General features: G+C 34.5%; 1 protein-coding gene across 13 annotated transcripts in view; it reads right to left on the bottom strand.

Annotated features, from left to right (window-relative positions):
* Positions 1-25,456, bottom strand: part of MIPOL1 (mirror-image polydactyly 1) — a 357,607-nt gene that overhangs the window by 96,461 nt on the left and 235,690 nt on the right. For all 13 annotated transcript variants that reach the window (XR_008957207.1, XR_008957208.1, XR_008957210.1 and 10 more), the window contains one exon: positions 25,022-25,116. Coding sequence is in view for 7 of the 13 variants with exons in the window: in XM_057306421.1 (XP_057162404.1) it covers positions 25,022-25,116 (95 nt within the window). In the remaining 6 variants the exon portion in view is untranslated. The remainder of the gene's footprint in view (positions 1-25,021; positions 25,117-25,456) is intronic.

Here is a 25,456-nt window from a genome sequence, read left to right as displayed (position 1 = left end):
TATTACAACACAGACTCTTATATTTTCATTTGTTTTTATTTTAGGACACTTCTGTTATCACTCGTCGGAAAAAGAATCTTAAGTGGTGACTGAGAGATGAAAAGAGTGTGGGGTTTGTGGTCAACGGACCTATGCTCTTCCATTTACTATCTGTATGACTTCGGGCAAATTACTTAACTGAATTTTAGATTCCTCAACTGTAAGAGAGCTAATATTGCTTACTTCACACAGTTGTTATGAGGATCAACTTAGATTATTATTATGAAAGAACTCTGCCAAAAGTAAAGCTTTATGTAAGTATTAGCTAACACCTACTATGATTCCTTCTGTGGTGGATCACCTAGACAGTATGCGAAGTGAGAGGTGGGAGGCCACAACAAGGCTGGGAAAGACAAATGGCTCCAGAGAAGGCCAAACTTGGGAAGCACCCAAAAGCCTATAATTGAGTAGGAATAAGGATCTGGAGCTATGAACGCAGGAAGCACGCAGAGTCATAAGGAGAAAAAAACATAAGGTTCCATGGATCAGCAGATATTCACATGCCTAGGCAACTGTATGACCTAGTGTGGAATGCCTTCTGTTATTTAGTCTAGGTCATGGTTAACTGGATCTATTTTACAGATTCTGATAAATGGCTACTGAAAAACCTCTCTTGGTTATAACGGAGTTTGATGGGATCTCTTTAAAAATAACAGGATCCCTTCAGTCACACAAACCTGAAAAAGAAATCTGAGAATCTGGCCTCTGTGACATACTCAGATATTGAATTTGGGGGAGAGGAAAAAAAAATGATATTGAGTAATAGGAGTTTTCACCAATGAATAATTCTTACTAAATGGTGTGGACAATATCAGTAATTAAGAGATAACACTGTATATGCAACACAGTAACATGCCATGTTACTTTGCTAATCCTGTTTAACTATTTTAGATCTGATTCCAAATCTGTAGATAATAAAAAAATGATGCCTTTTGTTTTATTGATTAGCCATTCATTTGGGCACTTTACCTATATTATATCTAATCTGTACAATAACCCTGGAAGGTGGTTATCATTTCCATTTAAAATGAGAAAATGGAGGCTAGAGGTTAAGTAATTTATCCAAGCAAATAAATGGTTGAGCCAGGATTCTAATCATAATATATCTACTTCCAAAAATCATGTCATTTTTGTTTTATAAAGTATGATTTTCTCAGGACTTTTTTTAGCCTTAAAATTTTATAAGACCAATGTTTAACCAAGTACAATGAGTACAAGTACACATTCTAAATTCTGTTGTGGAGTATATCAAAGATCAATTATGGGATCCTAAGAAAACCACTAAGTACCTTCCTGTTTCACTTTTAAAACCATTTTTATGAAGATAATAATTCATGCTATTAATGAGGCAGGAAATAAAAAGTGCTTATAACCTCCATATGGAAGAGACAAAGAATATGGATAATAATATTGTAATTGCCTAGCATATGTCTAAGAAATATTTTTGAAAAAGATTTTATTTATTTATTTGTCAGAGAGAGAGAGTAAAGAAGCAGGGGGAGGGGCAGAGGCAGAGGGAGAAGCAGGTTCCCTGCTGAGCAAGGAGCCTGATGTGGGGCTCCATCCCAGGACCCTGAGATCGTGACCTGAGCCGAAGGCAGACACTTAACTGACTGAGCCACCTAGGCGTCCCTAGAAACTTCTTAAAATAAAAAAAAAAATAGTTCTAATGCTCTATGCATGACTTAATAATAAGGATTATCAGATGGGAACTGAAGGAAATTTCTTCCATTGGTAAATAAAATGCAAACATTAACATCATTCATTTTCCAATCCATTACTGCTGCTTCTTAATACCACTGCCTGGTTTCTGAAAGGCAATTCCTTAGAAGGTTGCTTAACCAAAAGTACCTAAGGAATAAAGCTTAAGTAGGAAAGAATGAACATCCTGCTACTTGACATTAATCACATTAACTCAGAGTACCTAACAGACAGCTACGACATTACTCCTAGCTGGAAGACACTGGAATTAAAGCATAGGGCTTTAAAATTAATGGGAGTTACACAACTGAAACACTGTACATCAACTTGATAATATGCCCCTAAGTTACTGTTCATGGATAGTTCCATTCCTCTGTTTAATCAAGAGTTAAAGCATGTTCAGTAATTCCCCATTTTCACAATATTCTTTCTGACAATAAAGATAACAACTATGAGAACAGTTTTTAGCTGGCTAAACCTGATGTACTGGTTTTGTTAATAAAAAAATTCATGACAATTAATGAAATGGATCTATTAAGACAGTCCCCCGAAGTAGTACAGCTGCCCCACCTACAAATGAACTTCTCATGACCTATATTATTCAGAAAGAACTGTAGTAACTTGCTGTAAAAACTGTTACATACAAAATGTTCAAACCCAAATCAAAGTATTACTCAGAAGCTGGCAAGATAATTCAAGTGAAGAATGCTTGATATGGCCACCTTTAATCATGTTTTCATTTGCTGTTCATATTCATAAGACTATTTCTGTAATTCATGCTTCTAGTATATTAAATTTTAATAAATGCAAATCTACATTTAAAAATCATTTTAAGATATTAATAACAGTTGGCTGAGTTCCAGATTTCATACTTTGTTATTCCAACTGCACTGAAGAGACACTAGTGAGTAGCCGTATCTCTTTCTTTTCATCTCAAGTTCTCAGTGCTCAAGTGCTAGGCAAAGAGAATGGACAAAAGAACTTTAAGGTTCATAAGGATTTGTTTGATATGCTTTGACAAATACAACTTGGCAGAACATGTATTTTATATAGCTTTCTCCTTAAAAATAATCTTTTGCTTCAAGTTATGCTTTGATATTTAAAATCTATTGGATGTTATTTCTTTTTCATATGCATGTATATATTCTAATATATGTACGTATATATTCTAAGACATATACATACACATTCTTTCATTAAACAAACCCATACCTATCAAAGGAAATAATTAACTCCATTTCCATATACAAAAATCAGAGTCTACACAGCAAAGCTCATTATTCAAAAATGACAGACCTGAATAAAAAGGCAGGTGAATGTGTTACCCATGATGAGGCTATGGAAAACTTATGATATACAATCTTACCTAAACCAAAAAATCTCACCATATTTAAATCTATCTTTGAATAAGGAAATAAAAAATTATTAAAATAAAATCTCAAATATACACAAGCAGAAGAAAAAGTGGCTCCTAAGATACTTATTTATCAGGATATCACAATAACATTTCACAAATGTTAGCTGAGCACTTATACCATGTGTAAGACACTGGGGATAAGGTATGGAGATAAATAAGATACTGTCAAAAAGCTTACTTTTGGTGGGAGGTGACACAGGTGAACAAGTAAGCAGAAGAACTGTTTACAAGTGTTGTGACAAAAAGTGCAGGATACAATGGCAATGTGTACAAAGCAGCTAATATTACCCGGGGGAAGCAGTGTCAAGAACTCCACAGAAAATATCCATCTTGATGACTAATTATGTCAAGTAGGATTTAGAAATAAAAATTTTTAGAGTAGTTTGAGTAAGGAAACAAATGAGTATTCCTATTTAAAAACTGTAATTTTATAACTGAATTAATTTGGTAGATATAGTTGTAAATCCAATTTATGAATTCATTTTACATATTGGGTACAAAGTTTCTTAATAAATTCAGATATGGTAAAAACTTACATTCAAATCACATATATGTAAAATGTATTCAAATGTCTACAGATAATACCTGTATATTTTGATTTTTAAGGCAGTTGGATTATTGAAATTTACTTTTTCTTTTTTGCTTTTTCCATCATCATCATTATTGTTGATTATTATTACTATTATTATTATTATTTTTAAGAAAGCTCTATGCCCAATGTGTTGCTTGAACTCGACCAGAAGATCAAAAGAGTCACATGTTCTTGGGGAGCCTGGGTGGCTCAGTCAGTTAAGTGTCTGACTCTTGGTTTCAGCTCAGGTTATAATCTTCGGGGTTGTGAGATCAGTGTGGAGTCTGCTTGACTCTCTCCCTCCCTTCCCTCCTCCCCCGCCACCCTGTGCATACACACTCTCTCTCTAATAAATACATAAATAAAATCTTAAAAAAAAAAGTTGCATGCTCTACCAACTGAGCCAGTATTTTTTTTGTTGTTGTTAGGGTAACAGATGTTCATTCTGCACTGTAAGCACCTCCATTATTTTTAAATAAAAGAAATTTCAAAGCAACAGAATCCTTCTGTACCTGTAGAAATATTGTTAATTTAATAGTGTAGAGAATATGAATTATCTCTCCAAGTCATTAGTCTGTTCAGGGAAACTAAAAGATACATATATTACAACATGCATTTACCTCCCATAACTTCTAGGGTCACACAAAAATAAAAGCATCACAGTTTAAAAAGAAATAAAGCCATAAAAGGGAAGAGAAGAGAGGTGGGAATGGAGGTGGTGATTACCCCCAATGAGAAATTTTAATATACTCCAGAAGATAGAAAGTGATGAGTGTGTTAACAGACGAAACAGGCAAAGAAAGAAGCATCCCGGAATATACTACACAAGAACTCTATAGAAAGAGGTGCTATAGCTCTGGGCTAACAGGTACCTGGTATGAAGGAGGGCAGGAGTGAGAAACGGAGCCTTTAAACAGGACGGTTAATTGAAAGTCCCTATTTGAGACCTTTTCCCCAAGCACACAGGGCTGGTGCCCTGATGTTCGCCAATAAGCAAAGAGTCTGCCATCTTTAAAGAAATTTACTGAACTGCTTAAAAATGAATTCCCTGGAAGAAGTTAATTGGGATATACACTCCCAAGTCAAATAGTCCTAGTTTTGTCACTTGTAGAATTTCTTATTCACTGGATAGAAATTAAAGTGAACCCTGCTAGTTTATGTTCCCTGTTCTACCCCATACAATATTCTCCAGCACAATTCCTATACAGGGTAGATATAGACCATTACACAATAGCTAATGAAGTACATACCAGACATCCAGCTTTCTTTTTGTAATTATGAAAAGACATATGATGAGAACCAAAGGATGAAAGAGAAAGAACATGGCAAATAACCAGAAAGCTTGACTCCTCCAAAGAAACAATTTAGACAATAAAAATTAGAAAAAAATTAATGCAGAGAGAAATGAGACATTTGATTATACAAGATCAGAATGCTATGAAAAAGGAACAAAAAATGAGATAAACATTTTTAGAGAATAAAAATACCACTGGCTAAATTAAAAGTTAATAGAAGGACGTGACTAACCGCACGACAAGTGAACGTACCTAATGCCACTGAACCACACACTTAAAAATGGTTAAATTGGTAAATTTTGTTATATATTTTACCACAACTAAAAAAAATGAATGTGTGGGCTTTTATGCAACTTGTTAAGTGGGAAAATATTTCCAAGAAAAGCTCCTCTAAGCCAATAGCTATGTTGAAAACTTCGTATCTACAGACAACTTATTTTTATTCTTGGAAATGGAAAGCTACTTAAAAGCGACAATGAGGGGTGCCTGGGTGGCTCAGTCGTTAAGCGTCTACCTTTGGCTCAGGGCGTGATCCCAGGGTCCTGGGATCAAGCCCCTCATCGGACTCCTCCGCTGGGAGCCTGCTTCTTCCTCTCCCACTCCCCCTGCTTGTGTTCCCTCTCTCGCTGGCTGTCTCTATCTCTGTCAAATAAATAAATAAAATCTTTAAAAAAAAAAAATAAATAAAAGCAACAATGAGAAAGTAGACTTATATAAATAAATGTTTCAAATCTATTTGACCAAACAAAACAACCAACAAAAAACAAAATTTGAAATGAAATTGAGATAATTTTTAAACCATGTAATAAAGTTAAAGATTGAGAAAATACAGAGAAAAAATATGAAAGAACCAGTCTGGGAGGTGAAGCAGCTGGCAATTAGAAAACCAGAAAGAGACATCAGAAAGAAAATAAAAAGGAGGAGAGCAAACCAGCAAATAATCTTAAGGAGCATTTCTCATATATGACAGACAAGAATCTTAAGATTGAAAGCATCTATAAGTATAGAGTGCAATAAATTAAAAAAGATCCACTCTCAGACCGCTCCTCAGGAGACTTCAGAACACCAAGGTAAAAACGTTTAATACCTCCCATGAGAAAAAGTCTACAAATAAAGTCTACAAAGTCTACAAAGAAAGTCTTCAAAGAAAGACTAATTTGAATCATTCTGGGATCAGTTACTCAGGGAGCAGAAAAAGAAAAGAGTAATATCTCGAAAGTTTTGAAGGGATGTAATTTTCAAATCTGAATTCTATATTCAGAAAACTCCTCTACAATCTACACTTTGTTCGGAAGTTACTTGTAGAGGGAACAAAGCAAGAAAGAAGACACGGAATCCCGGAAATAGTGAAACCAACCCCAGTAGAGCAGTGGAGAGGAATTCTAGGATGATAGCTGTGCAGGACTCCAGAGAGCCACCAACAGGTTGAATAGAGCAGGAGGGAGAGAGGGCTCCAGAAAGTAAGAGCGACAAGATGGAAAAAGCTGAAATAATAAAGCACAAGATCCAAGAAAAAGAAAGGTAATTAGAAATTTCAGGCAAGATAAAACAATTGTACAAGAAAAGAGTCATGGCTCAAGTAAGAAAGAAACACAAAATATGGTATGATTTTAAGGACTTGATGGAGTAAAAAAAACAAACAAACCAAAAAAACCCCTTTGTCTTGATCCAAAAACATTCTCCTTTGGCACAGGGGTTGACAAATTCAATCCAAAGGAAAGGAATTGTAATTCTTGAATTCCACATAGCAAACAGTCAATTTCAAATAGGAAAAGTTTTAAATCTTAACAGTAGTCTGTACATAAAGAATAATTTCATTACTAATTCCACTTAAGGATATATGGAAAAAAGAAAACAAAATTCAAATTCTTTACCTTCATTCAACTTGCTGAATACGTTTTAAGACAATTGGGACAATAAGAGTTCTTCATAGATCTATATATTTGCTATTTCAATGTTTTCGAGAAGCCTATATTAGTCGGTGTTATTTCTGATAAACATAATTATTTAAAATATAATCCAAGTGCATGTATGCCTTATTTGAGTATTTTGACAATTTTGTGGATTATCTCTGCCAAAGACTTCTTCTATTTTTTTTTTTAATTGGTAAATTAGTTGCAGAATCCATTGACAGGGAGATGAAAAGAAAATGGAATAGAGCTATAATTCTTAAACATGACTTTGACATGGCCAAAATTTCAGCAACCTGTTTGATCAAGTACTGATGTATGCAATGTCAAAAATACTCCTCAGGTGACAGAAGGAAGAATGTAATCTTGTGCTATTCCCCTTGTTGTTGGCATAAACCAGAAATGATTTTAAGGTAGTCTTTGAGAATGTCTGTGGAGTCATATATGAGAAAATTTTGAAGAGTTATGTAAAGATATAAACCTAAAGAACTTAAACATGAAGGCATAAAGGAACATGTCTGCAATGGAATTGGAACAAATATTAATGAATGCAAAAACTGTAAGTGACCATGTATATGAAAGAGTCAGCAGAATACTGATTTTGCAGTTTGAGGTCCTGTTGTTATTTTAGTATAAATAACAGTATATAGGAAGACTTTCAGTTTTCTAAGTTCCCTTTAGGAACACTTTTTCCCCTTGTGCTCTCTTGCTTAACCCCACCCCACTCATTTTAAAAGGCGACAACATAGCAAACAATATTAACTTCCTTGTAAAGATTTTAAGACTATTTAATATTTAAGGAATACAGTGAACTATTAAAACTTTGAAAGCTGCTAATGATTTTGCTAGTTATTATTAAGTATTTATTGGCAAACAATCTTTAAGAAAGTCAAGAGTCAAATCAGAAGACTTTTGCTGGGGCGCCTGGGTGGCACAGCAGTTGAGCGTCTGCCTTCAGCTCAGGGCGTGATCCCGGCATTATGGGATGGAGCCCCACATCAAGCTCCTCTGCTATGAGCCTGCTTCTTCCTCTCCCACTCCCCCTGCTTGTGTTCCCTCTCTCGCTGGCTGTCTCTATCTCTGTCAAATAAATAAATAAATAAATAAAATCTTTATAAAAAAAAAGAAGACTTTTGCTATATATTAGAACTTACTTGTAATAACATCAATCAAAACAAAAATAATTTCCTACCAGCAACACTGTGGGCACATTGTAAATAAACTGCTACTGTCCTAGAACTCAGATCACTTTCAAACTAAGCAGCATATACAGGACACCTTGCTTCATATTCTTGTCTCAGGAAACATGCTGACTTTTGCAATGATACTTCTCCAGTCTTGTACTGGCCCACACTGGCTACTGCTGCTATTGCTAGAGTATGGCCACTATTCCTCTTCAAAAGGAAGATTGGTAAGGACTGAAGAATTTTCAGAGACAGAACATAACTGGGGCTTTTCTTCTGGTGAGTCACTGAAGTAGTATCACAAAACATAGCTTCTAAGAAAAGCACTTTGTTTTCCGTTGATCCGACTTTTTTTGTTTTGTTTTTAACAAAACAGTTTGCAGCTATGTGATGAGGGAGGTATTCTATAATACAGTCTATTCCTTTAAGAACTGTTTTAAAAAATCAGCCATCAGGAGTCCTGACTTTGGTTTCCAGTCTTGGTCTGCTGTGTCAATAGTCACCATACCTCTTTAGTTCATCCACCAACATTAATCACTGTCTATCTGCCTGTACACTGAAGATAGGCACCAGTATCCTTTAACTTCTTTGAGCAAAATAAAGTCACATTATATCTGTGTTAATAAAAAAAGAGAGCTCACTGGAATTAAATATTAGGATAAATGAATATGTCATGTTGACTCTAGCTGCCAGTGGGAGCAAAATGCAAATTAGCAGCATCAACAAATAGTATCGAATTATCCACAGACATATAGGATTGTTCTACCTCTTGCTATTCTATTTAAGTTTAACATGTTCTTATTCTTGCAGTTTCTAATATATACAATGCAGTGACACAAAGAAATATCTGTAAAACTATTAAGCATTTCAGTGCCAAGTGAGTGTATCTGGAAGCTATGACTGGAAAGCTACCCAGACTGACACAGTGCAATGAGGTTATATCTTATTGAAGTGAAAATAAGGAATTCGTATAGTCTTCTAAAACTGTGATAAGCATCTCTCACTGCGGCTAGAACAAGAAAACAGAACTAGAATCTAATCATTTATTTATCATACAAATAATTACTTAGCACCTACTATAAGCTGGACAGTATATTAGGTGCTGGGGAAAAATTCAAATAAGACGAAGTCCCTGTTAATTTTTGTGAATGATGTGAGGTAAGAGTTAAAATTAATTTTTTTAAAAGATTTTATTTATTAATTTGACAGAGAGACAGCCAGCGAGAGAGGGAACACAAGCAGGGGGAGTGGGAGTAGAAGAAGCAGGCTCCCAGGGGAGGAGCCCAATGTGTGACCCTGGTATCACACCCTGAGCTGAATGTAGACGCTTAATGACTGAGCCACCCAGGCGCCCCGAGTTAAAATTAATTTTTTACAAAGAGCTACACAGTTTTTCTATTACTGCTTGTTGAATAGGTTTTACTTTTCCCTATGAATTGCCTTGTCTTCATTGTTGAAAATAAACAGACCGTATGTGAGACTCTTTTCTAATCCAATGATCTACATGGTCCTTTCACATTACTAGTGTCTTGATATTTGTGATTTTATGGACTGTATCTTGAAATCAGGTAGTAATTTTCTTCCAACTCTTTCTTTTGTAAAAAGAAAGCATGTCATTCCCTTTTATGGTTGAATAATATTCCGTTGAATGGATCTATCACATTCTGTTTATCTATTCATTAGTTCATGGACATTTTGGTTGTTTCCACTTTTTGGCTATTGTGAACAATTCTGTTATGAACGTTACTATACAAGTTTTTGTTTGAATACCTATTTTGAGTGGAATGGAATGGAACTGCTGGGTAATATGCTAATTACCAAGGCTCTATATCTGTAGCGAATGCAGGATCAAACTTAAATGCGTGCTAGCTTTCAAATTCCTGCAACCTTCTCTCAGTTCCGTGATGTAACACATTATACGCATTACAACTTCCTCACTTTCGCTTATTCTGTTCTTCCAGACTGAAATGCTCTTCTTCCTCCTCCTCTCTGTCAGAATCCTACTTGTTCATACTTCAGTTCCCAAGCATTCCATAAAACATTGTCTATTTCAATCTAAAATGATTTCTCCCTTCTGTGATTTTCTATGGCAATGTCAAGTAATTTTATTTAACAGCACATAATTTCTTATGCTCATTTTGAGTATCTTTTCTATCTACTGAATTATAGTTTTTTTGAGGGTTAGCAACTGAATCTTATCCTGTTACTTTACTCTCCACAGGAGATTGCACAGTCCTTAGTATACAGTAGGCTCTTGATAAATTCATATTAAATTGAAAATGGCTATTTGGCTAATGATTACTTCTACGGTTAATATAGTTAATGTTATGTTAGTGATTTTGCTAGAGTAGTTATAAAACAATACAATACTACAACATGCAAATAAAAATAAATGTGTGGATAAAATTACTTTCAGGCACAGTATTTATCTTCTCTAGTCTGACATATGATATAACGCTAGAGCTTAAAAGTTATAAAAAAAAATTCAGAGTAGTCTATTTATAAATCCAGACATTGACTGCGGTTGTAATTTGTATAGTTTGGTTGAACACAGACAAAGACTGTTAAACTCCAAAGCAGGTCAGATTCTTTTACCGTTTTAACATGTCTTTAACGTGGTCTCAGAGGTGTGTTTAATGTGACAAACATATCAAGCATATCCAAATCAGGAAAATAATGCTGAAGTACCAGTTTAGCCTCAGCAATATTTCTGCGAGAGGCAGGGCTGGGGGAAGCTGTCCAGTAGAAAAGTAAAAGGCCCAAGTATTGGATGGGTTAGGTAATATTTAACTTCTGTTACTGGCCCTGATGTGACCTAGGTAAGTTCACAGCTCTGTACTTCAGTTTCCTCATCTGTAAAAATGGATAATATCTCACAAGGATGTTGATGGGATTAAAGAAGATAACGTATATATCAAACTCCAAGATAAAAGAATTAGAAAAATAGCTTTAAAATTACATATTTATTATTTTCTGGGGTAGATTTTAAAAAAATTTTATTATTATTATTTCTTAAAGATTTTAGTTGAGAGAGAGAGAGAGATAGTGAGAGAGAGCACAGCAGGGGACGGGGAGAGGGAGAAGCAGGCTCCCTGCCAAGCAGGGGGCCCGATATGGGGCTCCATCCCAGGATCCCGAGATCATGACCTGAGCCAAAGGCAGACACCCAACTTAGCTGCCCAGGTGCCCCTGGGGTAGATTTTTTAATAGAAAACATTGGGAGAAATGGTATATTTTGAATGTGAACTCTAAAAATATTTTTAATAAGGTAGAATAAAAATGAAAAATTATTAATTTTCTAATTCTCAATAGATTTCTGACCATTAAAATGTTCCTGTGTAAAGAAATAACTCCCGAAAATAAACTGTTCATAAAAAAGAGCCAAATCTAAGTTCAAGCACATCATTTTGACTAAGTATTTTTTTTAAAAGTATCCTACAACAAGAAAAAAACAAGACCTCTAATTCCAGTGAAAACTTGTTCTTAAGAAAAATCAAACAATTGCATATTGCAGTCACAATATTGTATTTTGAGCCAAAAATAGTAAAAAAAAGAAAAAGGAAAGAAAAGAGAAGAAATGTATTAACAGAATTTCAAAGAAAAGTGAATGACAACTCAATATAAACTCAGCAGAGGGATTATAATAACAATGGTTCATATTTATTAAATACCTAAGCCTGTACCCAGCAACTGTACAAAGCATTTGGCATGCATTATTTCATTTGATTTTTCTCAAAAATAATATGAGGCAGGTAATATTACAATTCCAATTTTACAGGTCAGGAAATTGAGGCTCAGACAGGTTAATTACCTGTCAAAGGTCACTTAGTCAGAACCTATACCATCTGTCTTACTGCAATGTCAGCTCCGAATTAAAACATTGTATCGTACCAAAAAAAAAAAAGAATGCAAAATAAACATTTAACAAATAAAACAATAAACAAAGATCCAATTAAATCAGATTTTAAAATAAATGAAGTTTTCTTCATATGAATTATAATTCAAGTCTATTTGTCACCTTTTCATCATGTTACTAATTATAAACAAAAAAGAAGTAGCTGTTAAAAATCATGTCAGGACACAAACAACTAATAATACTTGACTCCTTCGTTTCACTTTAGTTTTCAGGTAACAGAGTAGAAAAACTAGATAAATGGTTATTTCAATTCTGAATCATATACAACAAAACATAAAAAGTGAAATCAAACCAAACAAAATCAGAAAACTTATATAACTCAATTATGAGCCAATGGTGTAGTGTGTTCAATGTTCTAGAATAAAATCTCAATTTTCACATTCTTTCATATAATCGAGGTTTCAGAAAAATTTCAGCTGTTTTTTTAGAACAGATGTCCTACCCTGATAGGACAACGAAACTTTCCATGGATTAATGTACATTAAAATATTTATTAGATCAATAATGTCTAATAAAACAAAACTAAAGAAAATCCTTAGGCTTTTGAATTTCTTGATTCTTTCATGTAGTAGCAAATACTGTTTATTTCTGATCTAATCAGAAGCAGTTATTTGGGAAGTGACTGGAAGTATATTAATAGAATACTGACAGTCATAAAATAACACCCTTCTAAGCCCAAAGGAAAAAGATATACTGTACAACATTTAAAACTTAACAAATAAGCAGAATAGTAAACTATAATAATAAACTCACACGTTTCATAAACATCTTGGGTTTGGAATTATAAGAGTAACAAAATATTTTTATATTGACCTGAGCTTATAATACAATTTGTTTGGAATTATGGGAAAAACATTCAAGTAAGCCTATTTGGACCTTGCAAACTTTTGGAACACCAATTTAAACTTCAGAGAAAAACTAGTCTGTGATTTAAAGAGTGAAAACTTGAGCAACTTGTATATAATTAAGACTGGAATATTTACACATTTAAATGCCTAACTGCAGGAAAACATTTGTCCTTTTGGGATAAGCCCAGATGGAAGGGACCCAGGGCAAAATGACAATGTTAAGTCCCGGATACCGGCCTGTACTGCCAGTGCCATACAGTCTTAAAAATACTGTGGGATCATCATCATCCTCAGTCAATATTTACCTAGCCTTTTATGACAACAGTGGCATTAGAAATCAAGAGTAGCTCAAAGATCTCAGCTTATTATATCTTGTTCTATAGGTTAACAAATCGTTATTTATTGTTTTCATGGTTAATGAATGAGAATGTTCCTGAAGAAAGGTTTTCAATGATTAGCTAATATTTTCATTTGTCAAATATTTTAAACTAGTTTAGATTTAATAAAACTTTTAAAGTATCCTTTAAAAGTATACTTCAAAGCATTAAGAGTATCCTTTAAGGTATCTTTTAAAGAATTAATAACATATATGTCATGTATAGAAAGGAAAGAGAAAAACATTTATAATTCAAATATGCTAAATTAAATCTAATTGTACTCAATGAAGTCTCTTGAAATAGGAAGGAATTATCTCCTTTCATTGTCATTTCTGGCCATAGCTATTACTCATAGCATTGGATTTTTTTTTTTTTTAAAGGCATCCTTTTCCTTACTAACCTGCCACGGCCCCTGCTGCTACCAAGTGGCAAGAGAATGTTTCTGTTAATATATTTTTTAAAGTTGGTAATTTTTTAACATTTTATTTTTAAAAGTGCTTGAATTTCTGCAATGTAAAGTACTTGAAAAATAGTTTGAAATATTTGGCAAACTTAAAACATAAGTGAGGTTATCATTTATAGAAATGTATTCCATAATGTAGATTTACAGTAAATTCATAATGAATCTGATTTGAATTTTCATTCCCTTATGTATCTTATCTTTTTGTAAAGCACAATACTAATAACATCTATTAAAGAAAATGAACTTTCCTATCACATACACATACATATGTGGGCATTACAGATCTATTTTTTAGAGATGGTTATTTATTTCTAGGCATCAAATTTAAATTGTTCAGGTTATGGATAATAGTATTTTTTAAAATCAAATTCACTTTATATAAAAGTAATGCATACTCATAAAAACTTCAAATACTTTATTAGGGTATGAAATGCAATGTAAAATTTCCTCCTCTCACACTTAACAGATAATAAATCTGTTACACTTAGTCCCATTTCCCGGCTAACATACTGTCAAGTTTCTGACATATCACTATGTTTAAGCATATATACATATGTTCAGAAAACTTCTACTGACTATTAAAAATATGCTGAGGACTGATTCAGGTGTAAGATACAGTGGTAAACACAAAAAATCCCTGTCCCTGCAGAATTTAATTTCTAGAAGACAATCCACAAATAGAGTATAGGGTCATTTGTGATTGTCTATTATAAAGAAAAATAAAGGAGGGTAATGGAGTGATGCAGAGAGGAGATAGACTATTTTAGATGGTCAGGTACATTTATTATTATTTTTTAAAGATTTTATCTATTTATTTGAGAGAGAGAATGAGAGAGAGAGAGAGCACGAGAGGGGGGAGGGTCAGAGGGAGAAGCAGACTCCCTGCTGAGCAGGGAGGGCGAAGCAGTACTCCATCCTGGGAGTAAGCATGGATGGGCCAAAGGCAGTCGCTTAACCAACTGAGCCACCCAGGTGCCCTGGTCAGGTACATTTAAACAGAGAGTTGAACAAAGTGAAGAAGCAGACTTGTGACATTTGGAGGGCAGATCACTCAAAGCAAAGGAAAAAAAAAAAAGTCAAGGTTCTGAGATGGCAGTATTCTTAGAAGGTTTACAATAATAAGGGAACTAGTGTAGCTAAAGCAAGAGCAGAAACATGTTAATAAACGAGGTTAGAGAGGCAGCCAAAGGCCAGTGCATTTGTAATATGTGTACAAATACTCCTTTTATAAATAAGATCACAAACTACATCTGGGGTCCAAATTATATGCCCATATGAATGAGGCAGATGATTTGAAATGCATGAAGTAGGCAGGACGGGAAATATGGTGAAATAGAGAGCGCGTGCTCTTTTTAGAGAAAATAGCTTCTACTTAGCCCCAGCTGATTGTTGAAACACACAGGCGTGATGGTTAACTTTGTCAAGTTGGCTAGGCTCTAGTACCCAGATATTTGTTCAAACCTCAGTCTAGATGTTGACATAAAGGTATTTTTTAGATATGATTACTATTTAGATCAGTAGACTTTGAGGAAAGCAGACTACTCTTCATAATATGGGTGGGGGGGAAGCTCGTCCAATCAGTTGAAGGCTTTAAGAGAAAGAAAGAGCTTCCCCTGAGGAAGAAGGAATTCTGGATCTTCGGACTCATGACAGCAAAATCAACTCTTCCCTGGTTCTCCAGCCAGCGGGCTTACCTTGCATATTTTGGACTGGTCACCTTCTACAAATGCATGCAAATTCCTTAAAATTAATCTCTCTCCATGTACGTACACAGTGTCTTGGTTCTTTTGCTCTGGAGAACCCTGACTAATACACACACCATGATATAATCATAAGGGTTCCAAGGTGGCAAATCTTCCAGTTTTTATTTTGACAATTAACTTAATATTTTTAAATAAGGTGCTGACTAAACAAAACATCCATAGGAAAGATTCTAAATTATTTTTTCACTGTAAGAAACAATATTAGAATGAACATGACATATGATGTTGATATGTGATAATATTGCTTCTTGAGGTAATTCTAAATTTCAAAAAAAAAGTAAAATCCAAACAAATATTTCTAATAACATTTTTCAAATTTGAACACTGTTGGCCTGGGAAAAAATAAGCTTTGTTGGCAGATGACATACTCTCTTACATGGAGACCCTGTTTTGCCCCACACCCTTGCAGATGACTAAGCAAGATGTTGGACTAGGTCCATACTATTTCCAATCATTTTATTCATCATTGAATTCTTATTGTATGCATTGTACACACACAACTATTCTGAAGAAATGTTTCATCTGAAGAAACTTTCAATCTAGTGATAAATTTCATTGTTTATTCATTTGTTTGGCAAATATTTACTGAAGGCCTGGGTGTATATAAAGAATAGCAGCCCTGGTAGACGAATTAAGAGAAATAGTCATACAGCTATTATATAGGTAAGCATGAGGTACATATTGTGAGACAGCCATTATGAAGAACTATGGTAGTTAATTTTTAGGTAGAATGAGATCATTTCTGGTTGAGAAGATAATAAAAAGATTAATGGAATAGTTGGTATTTAAATTGTATTCCGAAGGCTCAATAAGAAGGTGATAGGCAGAGATGGAGTATTCCAGGAGGAATAGGGGACATATGGGAAAGCACTGGAGTGGGGACTTGTGGGGTGTGTCCAGGAAATAGTGAACGGTTCATTTTGGGAGTGCAAATAATAGTTCGGTACAACAAATATTTATTGGGTTCCTACTATGTGTGAGGCAGTGTACTGGCACCAGTGACACTGCTAGGAATGAAATCAGCAGGCAAAAAGATGATGGGTGTAATAGTAATTCAGACATAGAGGTGGCAGAAATAACAAGGTTTTATGAATGTCAGGTTAAAGAGTTTGGAATTTATTGGATAGCTAATGTGGTATCATTAAATAGTGTTAATGCCTGAGTGAAAGGTTGAAAATAATGTTTCAGGAATTTTAAGAGGAGTAAGGAATGGAGACAAGTAGATGAAGTAGGAAGGAAAAGCCTGGCCAGGAGATTGTACAAGCCTGATCTGAGGTAGGAACTGTGGGAAATAAGGCAAAAGTAACAGACACTACAAGGAAAAGTGTAGTGAAATTCGGCCACTGATTACAATTGTGAAAAGGGATACAAATGAAAGATCACCTATGCATGAGGCAACTGGCGCACCTGTGGAATCAATAATGGTGGTGATTCTGTGCCAAGTTCAAGGGGCACACTACTGTTTTATCTAATAAAATCTAAAATTAAAATTTTCTTAAGCTAATAGATATAATGTTAATAGATGGCAAATACTAGGAGAAAGCCCATTTTAACTCTGGGCCTCTTGCTAAACACAATGATTAAATGACAAAATATTTTGTTAAATGCTCTTAAAAGAGGAGGAAGGGTCATTTGATTGAAAAACAAAGAACAGTATAACTGTACATGATGAATTTTAGTTTTGCTTTTTAACTTGTTGTTAGAATAAGGCCCAGCAAATAGTGAAAACAGACAATGCAAAAAAACAGCCTTCTGGATACAAAGTCATAGAAGCATAAAATATTTCAGTAGAAATTGCCTTTTACTAGTTTAATAGTTGCCTTAATCTGAATAAGGCAAAACTTTTAAAGTAATCTTATCAATAAACTATTAATTTATTTCCTTGCACAGTGCTTTACAGTTTTCAAAAAACATCCAAATATATTATCTCATTGATTTTCATAGTAAGCGGGTCAGATATCTGTTCACAGGTGAAGTAACTGACGTTCAGAAATAACTTATTAAATGTTATGTTTTATAATTTGAGAGGAGAAAGGAAAGAATCTTTAATAACTATATTCCAAATCACTGGACATACAGAAAATGCAAACCTTAAGTATTTTGTTTTTCAAACTTCGTTTTAATTTTTCTTTTTGTTTTGCATTCCAGAGCCACCAAAAAATATGTATGGTGTTCGAATAGTAAAGGTGAAGCCAACTGTGCATTAAAAAGACCCTGAAAATAGGTGCAACTTAACAGTATAAGAAGACAGTTCTATTTTTTCTTTTTAAGATTTTATTTTTAAGTAATCTCTATACCCAACATGGGGCTCGAACTCACAACCCTGAGATCAAGAATTGTATGCTCTACTGACTGAGCCAGCCAGGCACCTCAACAGTTCTTGATTCTAAAAAAAATAAATAAATAAACATCACTAAACAAGAATTTAATCTACCTCACATGAAAGGGTGACAAATTTCACAAAATGTTAAAGCTAACTATAAAAAGCCCCTAGTGTCAAAGTTAGAGAAACTGAAACATAGAAAGTTTGGAATTTGCCTATGTTAAAAAAAAAAATCTGACTAATGTCAAAGATGGAAGAATTTGGGTTTTCTTTTGCTCTTTTTACTACTGCTTTAGCAGTATGGTGCCATAACGCAGCTTTGTGAATTCTTATCGAAAACACGTATGTAACAAATTTTTTATGTCATTGGGCAGTCCAATTAGCACAATTGATTTGAACACTAAATGAATGAGTTTAGAATCAAGTGTTCAACCCCTCTCATTGAGGGATTGAATTGAGGAAAATGTTGCTCCCTGGCTAGAGCCTGCATGCCCTAGTCACTGCCAACTGTCTTATCAGTGCACAGTTCTAACTGAGAGAACATACGGTTCAAGGAAAACCTATCACCACCACTAAAGAAACAAACAAAACAAAACAAAACACCAGCTCTTAGTGACAGCAATGCTTTTGATTGCTAAGGATAGCATACACAGAGAAAAAATATAACCAAGAAGCAAAAGACTCATACTAAATAAAATTTAGAAAAAGAATGTAGAAAAAATTAAGAATTTCATTCTCTTTTTCAATATATTTTACATGGGCTCTATCTTATGGCCTCTACAACTCGGAAATGTATGTTAAAACCAGTTAGTATGGCTCATGTTTAGTCCAGTTTTCACGATGTCAAACATGTAAGTATTCTATTAAGAAAAGATTTCTATGATTAAAAAAATACTAGTATAATCATAGGAAACATACTACCTTAAAATATGAAGCATTCTATTCAATATTTTTGGTCTAAAATGTGAAATTTACCACGTTCTGAAAGGCATCACGACTTCCCACATGGAATCACACAAAATATAATACAAACTTAAAACATAAACTGCTGTTATTATAAATACTGAATCCTAGTTTACTGGCACCAAACAACAGGATCTAATTGTTATCTACACACTTAAATTTACACTTTTTTTAAGCAAAAGGAAACATAAGGAAGCACTATAAAATCAGCAAACACTGAAACTGAGGCATTCTCTCGATTAGAAAGAGGTTGTTATTATTATGCCTCCTGAACTTAGGAATGCAGCACTACAGGTTTACAGTAACAGGAAAAAATCATTACTAAATACAAATCTAACCCTTACAAGTTTAAGATCATTCCCTGATGAAGCTGTTTAGACTGAAACTAATGAAGCTGTTGCAGATGAATTTAACATTTAGCACAGCAATGAGGAGGTAGTAATACTTTACTAAAAGCACTTCTGTAATAAGTGAAACTTATTCTAAATCTTCCTGTTGCTATTCCTCTCTTGTTATCCCTTCTGCTTTAATGTGAAGGAGCTGTCAGTTATGATGGTTAAGTTTAGTATCCCTACCCATCCACTTCATTGCCCCTGTCCCTAACTCTGCCAAAGGAAACCAACGGCCAACATTTCTCTTCTTAGTACTCTTCTCAAACTAAAAGGACAACAGAAGAGAGAAGCTCAGAAAAATATAGTTCCATTTTCCGTATTTCCATACAGGGAAATGGAATGGTTATAGTAACAGTAGTCTTGGTGCACATAACCCAGCAAAAGAAAATTATTTTTGGAAAAGAATTTAAAGAGAATACAGTCATTATCACTAACTGGCAGAACTAAAGGCAAGGTAGAATGAAAGTCATCAGCATATTTTAATCTGCCCCTAAAACTAATAACTGATCATACGTCCTCCCTGGCTTTGGCTGTTGGAAAGCTGAGAGCCAGACTTATTCTTGATGTTTATTCATTCTTTTGCTGTTTCATGGTATATACATACAAGCTGTATACTGACTTGTTCCTGACGCTAGCTTACTGTCCTATTCCTTTATTTTTCCTAGCTTATGTTTTCTTAATTATCGGTGAATAGCTTTGTTTGACATGATAATATACACACATGTGTACGTGTGTGTAAAACTGACTTGAATAACTGAAAATATATTTTTTCTTAAACTTTGCTACACAACATTTATCTAGGAGTTCTTTACCCATACTCAGACACACACACACACAAATTACAGAATTATTCTTGATTTTCTTCACATAAAAATGGAACTTTATCCTATCCTCTATAACATAGGAAAGTGAGAAAAAAAACATATCTCTATGAATACTAGTTGTGTTTCATGTATGGATTTGTAACCACCATCTATTCGAGTAAGAAATATTGTTTACTTTCATTCGAATCAATTAAATCAGAATGTGAGCTCCCATGAAATTTCAGCGTTGTTCTTTTTGTAATTGCCTCTCCCTTCCCAGAGTCTTATGAGCCAGGGATTTTTCCCCTATCCTATTTTAAATAAATTTCTGTATATCCTCACAGAATGCTCTTTGTACATTTAAAAAAAACTGTGGTAAGATAACATAAAACTTACCATTTTAACCATTTTTAAGTGTACAATTCAGTGGTACAAAGTACATTCACAATGTTGCGTAACCATTACCATTATCCATTTCCAGAACTTTTTCACCATCCCAAACAGAAACTCTGTACATGTTAAACCATAACTCCCCATTCCCTCCTCCCCCAGCCCCTGGCAACTCCCCATCCCCCCCTTCCCACAGCCAGTGGTAACTCTATTTTACTTTCTGTCTCTATGAATTTGCTTATTCTAGATACCTCATAGAAGTTTAAATATACAATATTTATCTTTTCTCTCTGGTTTATTCTACTTAGCATAATGCATTTATTCATGTTGTACCATGTATCAGAATTTCACTTCTTTTTATGGCTGAATAATATTCTATTGTATGTAAATAACACATTTTGTTTTTGCATTTATCTGTTGATGGGCACTTGGCTTGTTTTGTTTTCACCTTTTGGCTAATTTGAACAATACCGTACGGACATTGGTGTGCAAGTATCTGTTTGAGTCCTTGCTTTCAATCCTTTTAGGGTATATACCTACGTGTGGAATTGCTGGATCATGTGGGAATTCCATGTCTAATTTTGAGGAACCGCCAAACTGTTTTCCACAGCAGATGCATCATTTTATATCCTCATCAACAACGCATGAAAGTTCTCTGTACCTTTTTGTTTTGATAGAAATGTTGATCTTCTTAAAGGACGCAACTTTGCTCATAGACACACACATATTCCTGCGCGTCACACACAGGACAGGTTTCTTCCTTTGATACATATGGCTGTTTATTTCAACATGTAGCTTTTATCTATCTATTTTTAGGTCGTTTGCTATTACGGGTTTACAGTGAGTACCCAATATTTTCAGACAATATCCAAATGGGTATTCAATACCTTAGTTTCATAAATCTTTTACTTCTTCTTATCTAGTGACCCCTCCCTCCTCTCAATTTCATCTACTTCTAAGGCAATGCTTTTAATATTGTCAATGCTCAGTCTGAGTGCTTCACCTCTGAGATCTTAAACAGCAAAATTTCACTTTCTGCCTACAACCTCTGATCCTTTTAGCTCTTGAATTTTCTTATTCCCACTACGTTTGCTCTTTGATCTCAAGATTTAGGGTTTCTTGATTCCTCCTTTTTCTCTCGGTATACATGTTCTTTCAGTTTTATTTCCTGCTCTGTTTAGCTTAGACTATCATTCTTCGTTTCAACAACTTTTTGCTAGTTTACTTTCAACCACTCTCCTCTCCATCATTTCAGTTCTGCAAACTTGTAATCCTGGATCATTTCAATCCTTTGCCTTCCGTATAACTCTACAAGATAGGTAAATGTGCTAAGTTATGCAACTGTACAAACTAGAACTCAAACTCATAGGTAGCATCTATGCCCAGCTGGCTCTTCAGGACTGCTTGTCTTGTTCTTCTTGTCCTTATTCAGTTCTCTTTCCCATTCCCTTCAGGAGCTACTTTTTCCCATTCCCTTTCAAAGCCTCCTGACCTCTGCACGTTTTAAGCCCACAATCACCCTCACTTTACAGAAAAAAATGAAACTCTTAATTGTGAGCTGAAATTTGTTTCTATTTCACAGCTATTCTTGTCTCCTTCAGTCCTGTCTGTGAGCACACGGTGACCATCTTCCTGTTCAAGGCAAACGCTTCTGCAGATTCTAAATTCCACCTCTTCCTATTTCTATAGGAATCCTGTTCCACCCATAACAATTCTCTCCATTGGCTCTTTCCAATTAGTCATAAACAGGCTCAAGTATCTGCCATTTTTCAAAAACAAAAAACAAAAGTCCTTAACCTATCTTCCTTTCTTCTCAACTATCATTAACATCTTTCTTATTCAAGTTTCTTCAAGGACCACTCTATTGTCCAAATTACTATGCTTCTTGACCTCTACTCTTTAATTCACAGAAAACTGGCTTCTGTATCTAATGCTTTATTAAACTACTTCTGTGGCAGTTACTAATGACCAACTAATTTCAAATAAAAATGGACACTTTTTTGGTCCTTATCTTCCTTACCCATTTAGCATTGGATGACCTTTTTTTTTTTAATAGATCTCTTTCTTTGACTTCAGTGGCATCCATTTTGATTCTACTCCTACCTCACTGACTTTGTCATGTAAAAGTAAATTTATCTTAACATTGGTTGAGCACTAATAAGCTAAATACTGTGGTAACAACTGCACATACTTAACTGTATGACGTAGCTGCTATAATTCTAATTCCACAAAAAGGAAATGGTCTTGGAGAGGTTCATTTATATAAGTCACAAAAGGCAGGGCGACCTTGGCAAATCCCAGTAGCTTTACCACACTACTAGCTTTTTTTTTTTTTTTTTTTAGAGTAGCAGTGAGAGGGGTACATGTGAAGCATATCTTTGAGCCAACAATTGTTAGCCCTTTATCAAGAAGAGATTGTTTAACTCTGTTATATTCATGTAGATTAAAAAAGTCTTAGGAAAACAAGAATTTTAGCTTTACAATTTTCAAAAAATTTTCAGTAACCTGCAATTCAGCAAAAAGAAGGAGCATTAGGAACTGACATCAAGGTTTGTTTTTCAAGAAAAAATGTCAGTTCATGTAGGATTATATGCCTCTCAGAATTCTTGGACATTGTCACGATATCAACAAGCACTTGTCCTATCTCACAAGGATGGCAGGAGAAGGTTCCATGAAAACTCTCCCTTATCAATAATGTGAAGCTCCTTTGTACCGCACTGCAATATCCAAAGGCACAAATCACGCAATATTCATAAGTCCTAGTAGAGGGTTTAATAAATGCCTCTATTATTCTACCAAGAAGAGACCCTAATTTGATGCAGCTACCTGAAATGTGCTTGTAAAGCAGCATCCCTCAAACTCGGATACATAAGGGAATATCTAGGGAGCTTAAAACACACTGACAACCTAGTCCTACCTCAAGAAACTGATGGAGTTGGCCTGGGAGGAGATGGGGACTAGGATTTTTAGAGGCTCCTCAGGTGATTCTAATGCACAGCTGTAGTTGAGAAGTCGTTGGTGTAAAGTATGGAGGAAAGATTGTCATACCCACTCTATAGTTACAAAGGGAAAAAAAAGGGGCTGAAAGGCTGGGATGTCTTCATTAATCATCAGGTTTCTGCTTACCCACATGATCACACATAGACATTGTTTCTAACTGCAGACAAATGATTCCCCAGGCAGTCATCAATCAAACATACTTAATATTTTATAACTGCATTAATTCGTAAGGCTACTATGACAATGTACCACAAACTGGGAGGCTGAAAACAGAAATTTACTCTCTTACAGTTCTGGAAACTACAAGTCCAAAATCAAGGTGTCAGCTGGGTTATGCTCTCTTTGATGGCTATAGGTGAGAATCCTCCCAGGCCTCTTCTACATTTTACTGTTTGCTGCCAATCTTTGTCATTACTTGGCAGTGTGGATGTCAGGCACAAAGTTGTCTTCTCCCTGTGTCTTTAGATAGCCTTCCTCTACGTGTGTGTCTCTGTGTCCAAATTTCTCCTTGTTTATAGAACATCAGTCATATTAGGTTAGAGCTCATGCTAATGACCTAACTTTACTTGGTTGCCTCTCTAAAGGCCTTATTTCCAAATACAGTCACATTCTGAGATTCCAGGGGTTAGGACTTCAACATATCTTTTTTGAGGAACACAATTCAACTCATAACAATAACTAACTACAATATGCCAGTAACATTGCTCTAACGTAGGCATTCTTGGGATGAGAAAAAAAAAATTCATCTTTATTTTTCACTCTTATGCAAATATAGCATTTCTCATAATTGTGAACATAGGCAACAAACTATAGTAGTACTGTTTAGTGCTTCTTGAGAATTTGCACCTATAGGAACCACTGGTGTTTACATATCACATTTTAGGGTTTCCATTTATCCCCAAAATACCATTTACAGTCATCAGTACTTTGAAATATAGTTAATAGACTTGCTGTTAGACATACTAATTTAATGTATTAATAATGATGTGTGAATATAGTAATATATCATGACATAATACTTTCATAACTATTTCAGTAAAACTGATTTTCATTTAACTGCATTTTTTGCACTTAACAACATTATTCTGAGAAGGGGCAAAATTAAAAGAAAATCTTTCAATAATCCACAGCCCAAGTTAGTTAGTGAATTCTTATACTTCAGACTTGAGGGTTTTCTAATCTTATTAAGTATCAGAGAACATCCCGGACATTGTACATCATTTTTCAAACCTTTTTTTTTTTTTTTAACCATGACCCATTGTGCAAATATATATATTTACACATAACCCAATACACAATCTTAACTCTCTCTCACACAACACAAAACTGAAAGTAACACAAAACAATAATTACCCTTACTATATATAGGAGATGCATGGTGACATTTCCTATTCTATTTCTTTTCATTAAAAAATGCCAGTGTGACCTACTGAATTAATTTCACAACTACTCTTCGAGCGTAAATTAAATAAGTGTTAAAAATCCTTCAGTGGCATTATAAACTTCTCATATTATATTATAATTGGTGAAAGGCTGTTATTACTGCTATTCATGCACTATTTTAAAAATATATATATCATTTCAGAGGTGGCATTTAGATGAGCAAACAGTTCAATAGGGCCAGGCCAACAACATTTATTTATGCCCAGGTTAAAAAGAATTTTACCTGTAGTAAACTCGAAGTGTTTGGATTTCTTCTTCTAGTTTTTTGTACTGTTGAATTGCGGTCTCTCTGGCTTGTTGCATGGCCAACAACTTTGCCTGTAAGGAATTAATATTTTAAGAAATTTAATATTAGTTTTGGTAGGTTAGAATACAGTATTGTAGTATAAATAGGAGCCTTAATTTTGTGGTAGTTTTAAAATCTATCAGTATTTTCAGTAGTGTCTCATAATTTCCCACAAAATAATCAAATTATATTAATAACAGACATATTGAAGACGAGAACATATTAAATTTACCAAGTTTGCTCATTACTCAACCTCAACCTTATTCATCTGTATCATCAGATATATGCCCTTCTGCAATGTTTAACTTTATACACAGAATTCAGAATGTGGAACATGGGTTCAGAGCAATATCTAGAGTCAAGATAAGCACA

This window comes from Ursus arctos, unplaced genomic scaffold, assembly GCF_023065955.2.
Source record: "Ursus arctos isolate Adak ecotype North America unplaced genomic scaffold, UrsArc2.0 scaffold_37, whole genome shotgun sequence".
NCBI classification, from domain to species: Eukaryota; Metazoa; Chordata; class Mammalia; order Carnivora; family Ursidae; genus Ursus; species Ursus arctos.
This window is presented reverse-complemented; position numbering and strand designations above follow the sequence as displayed.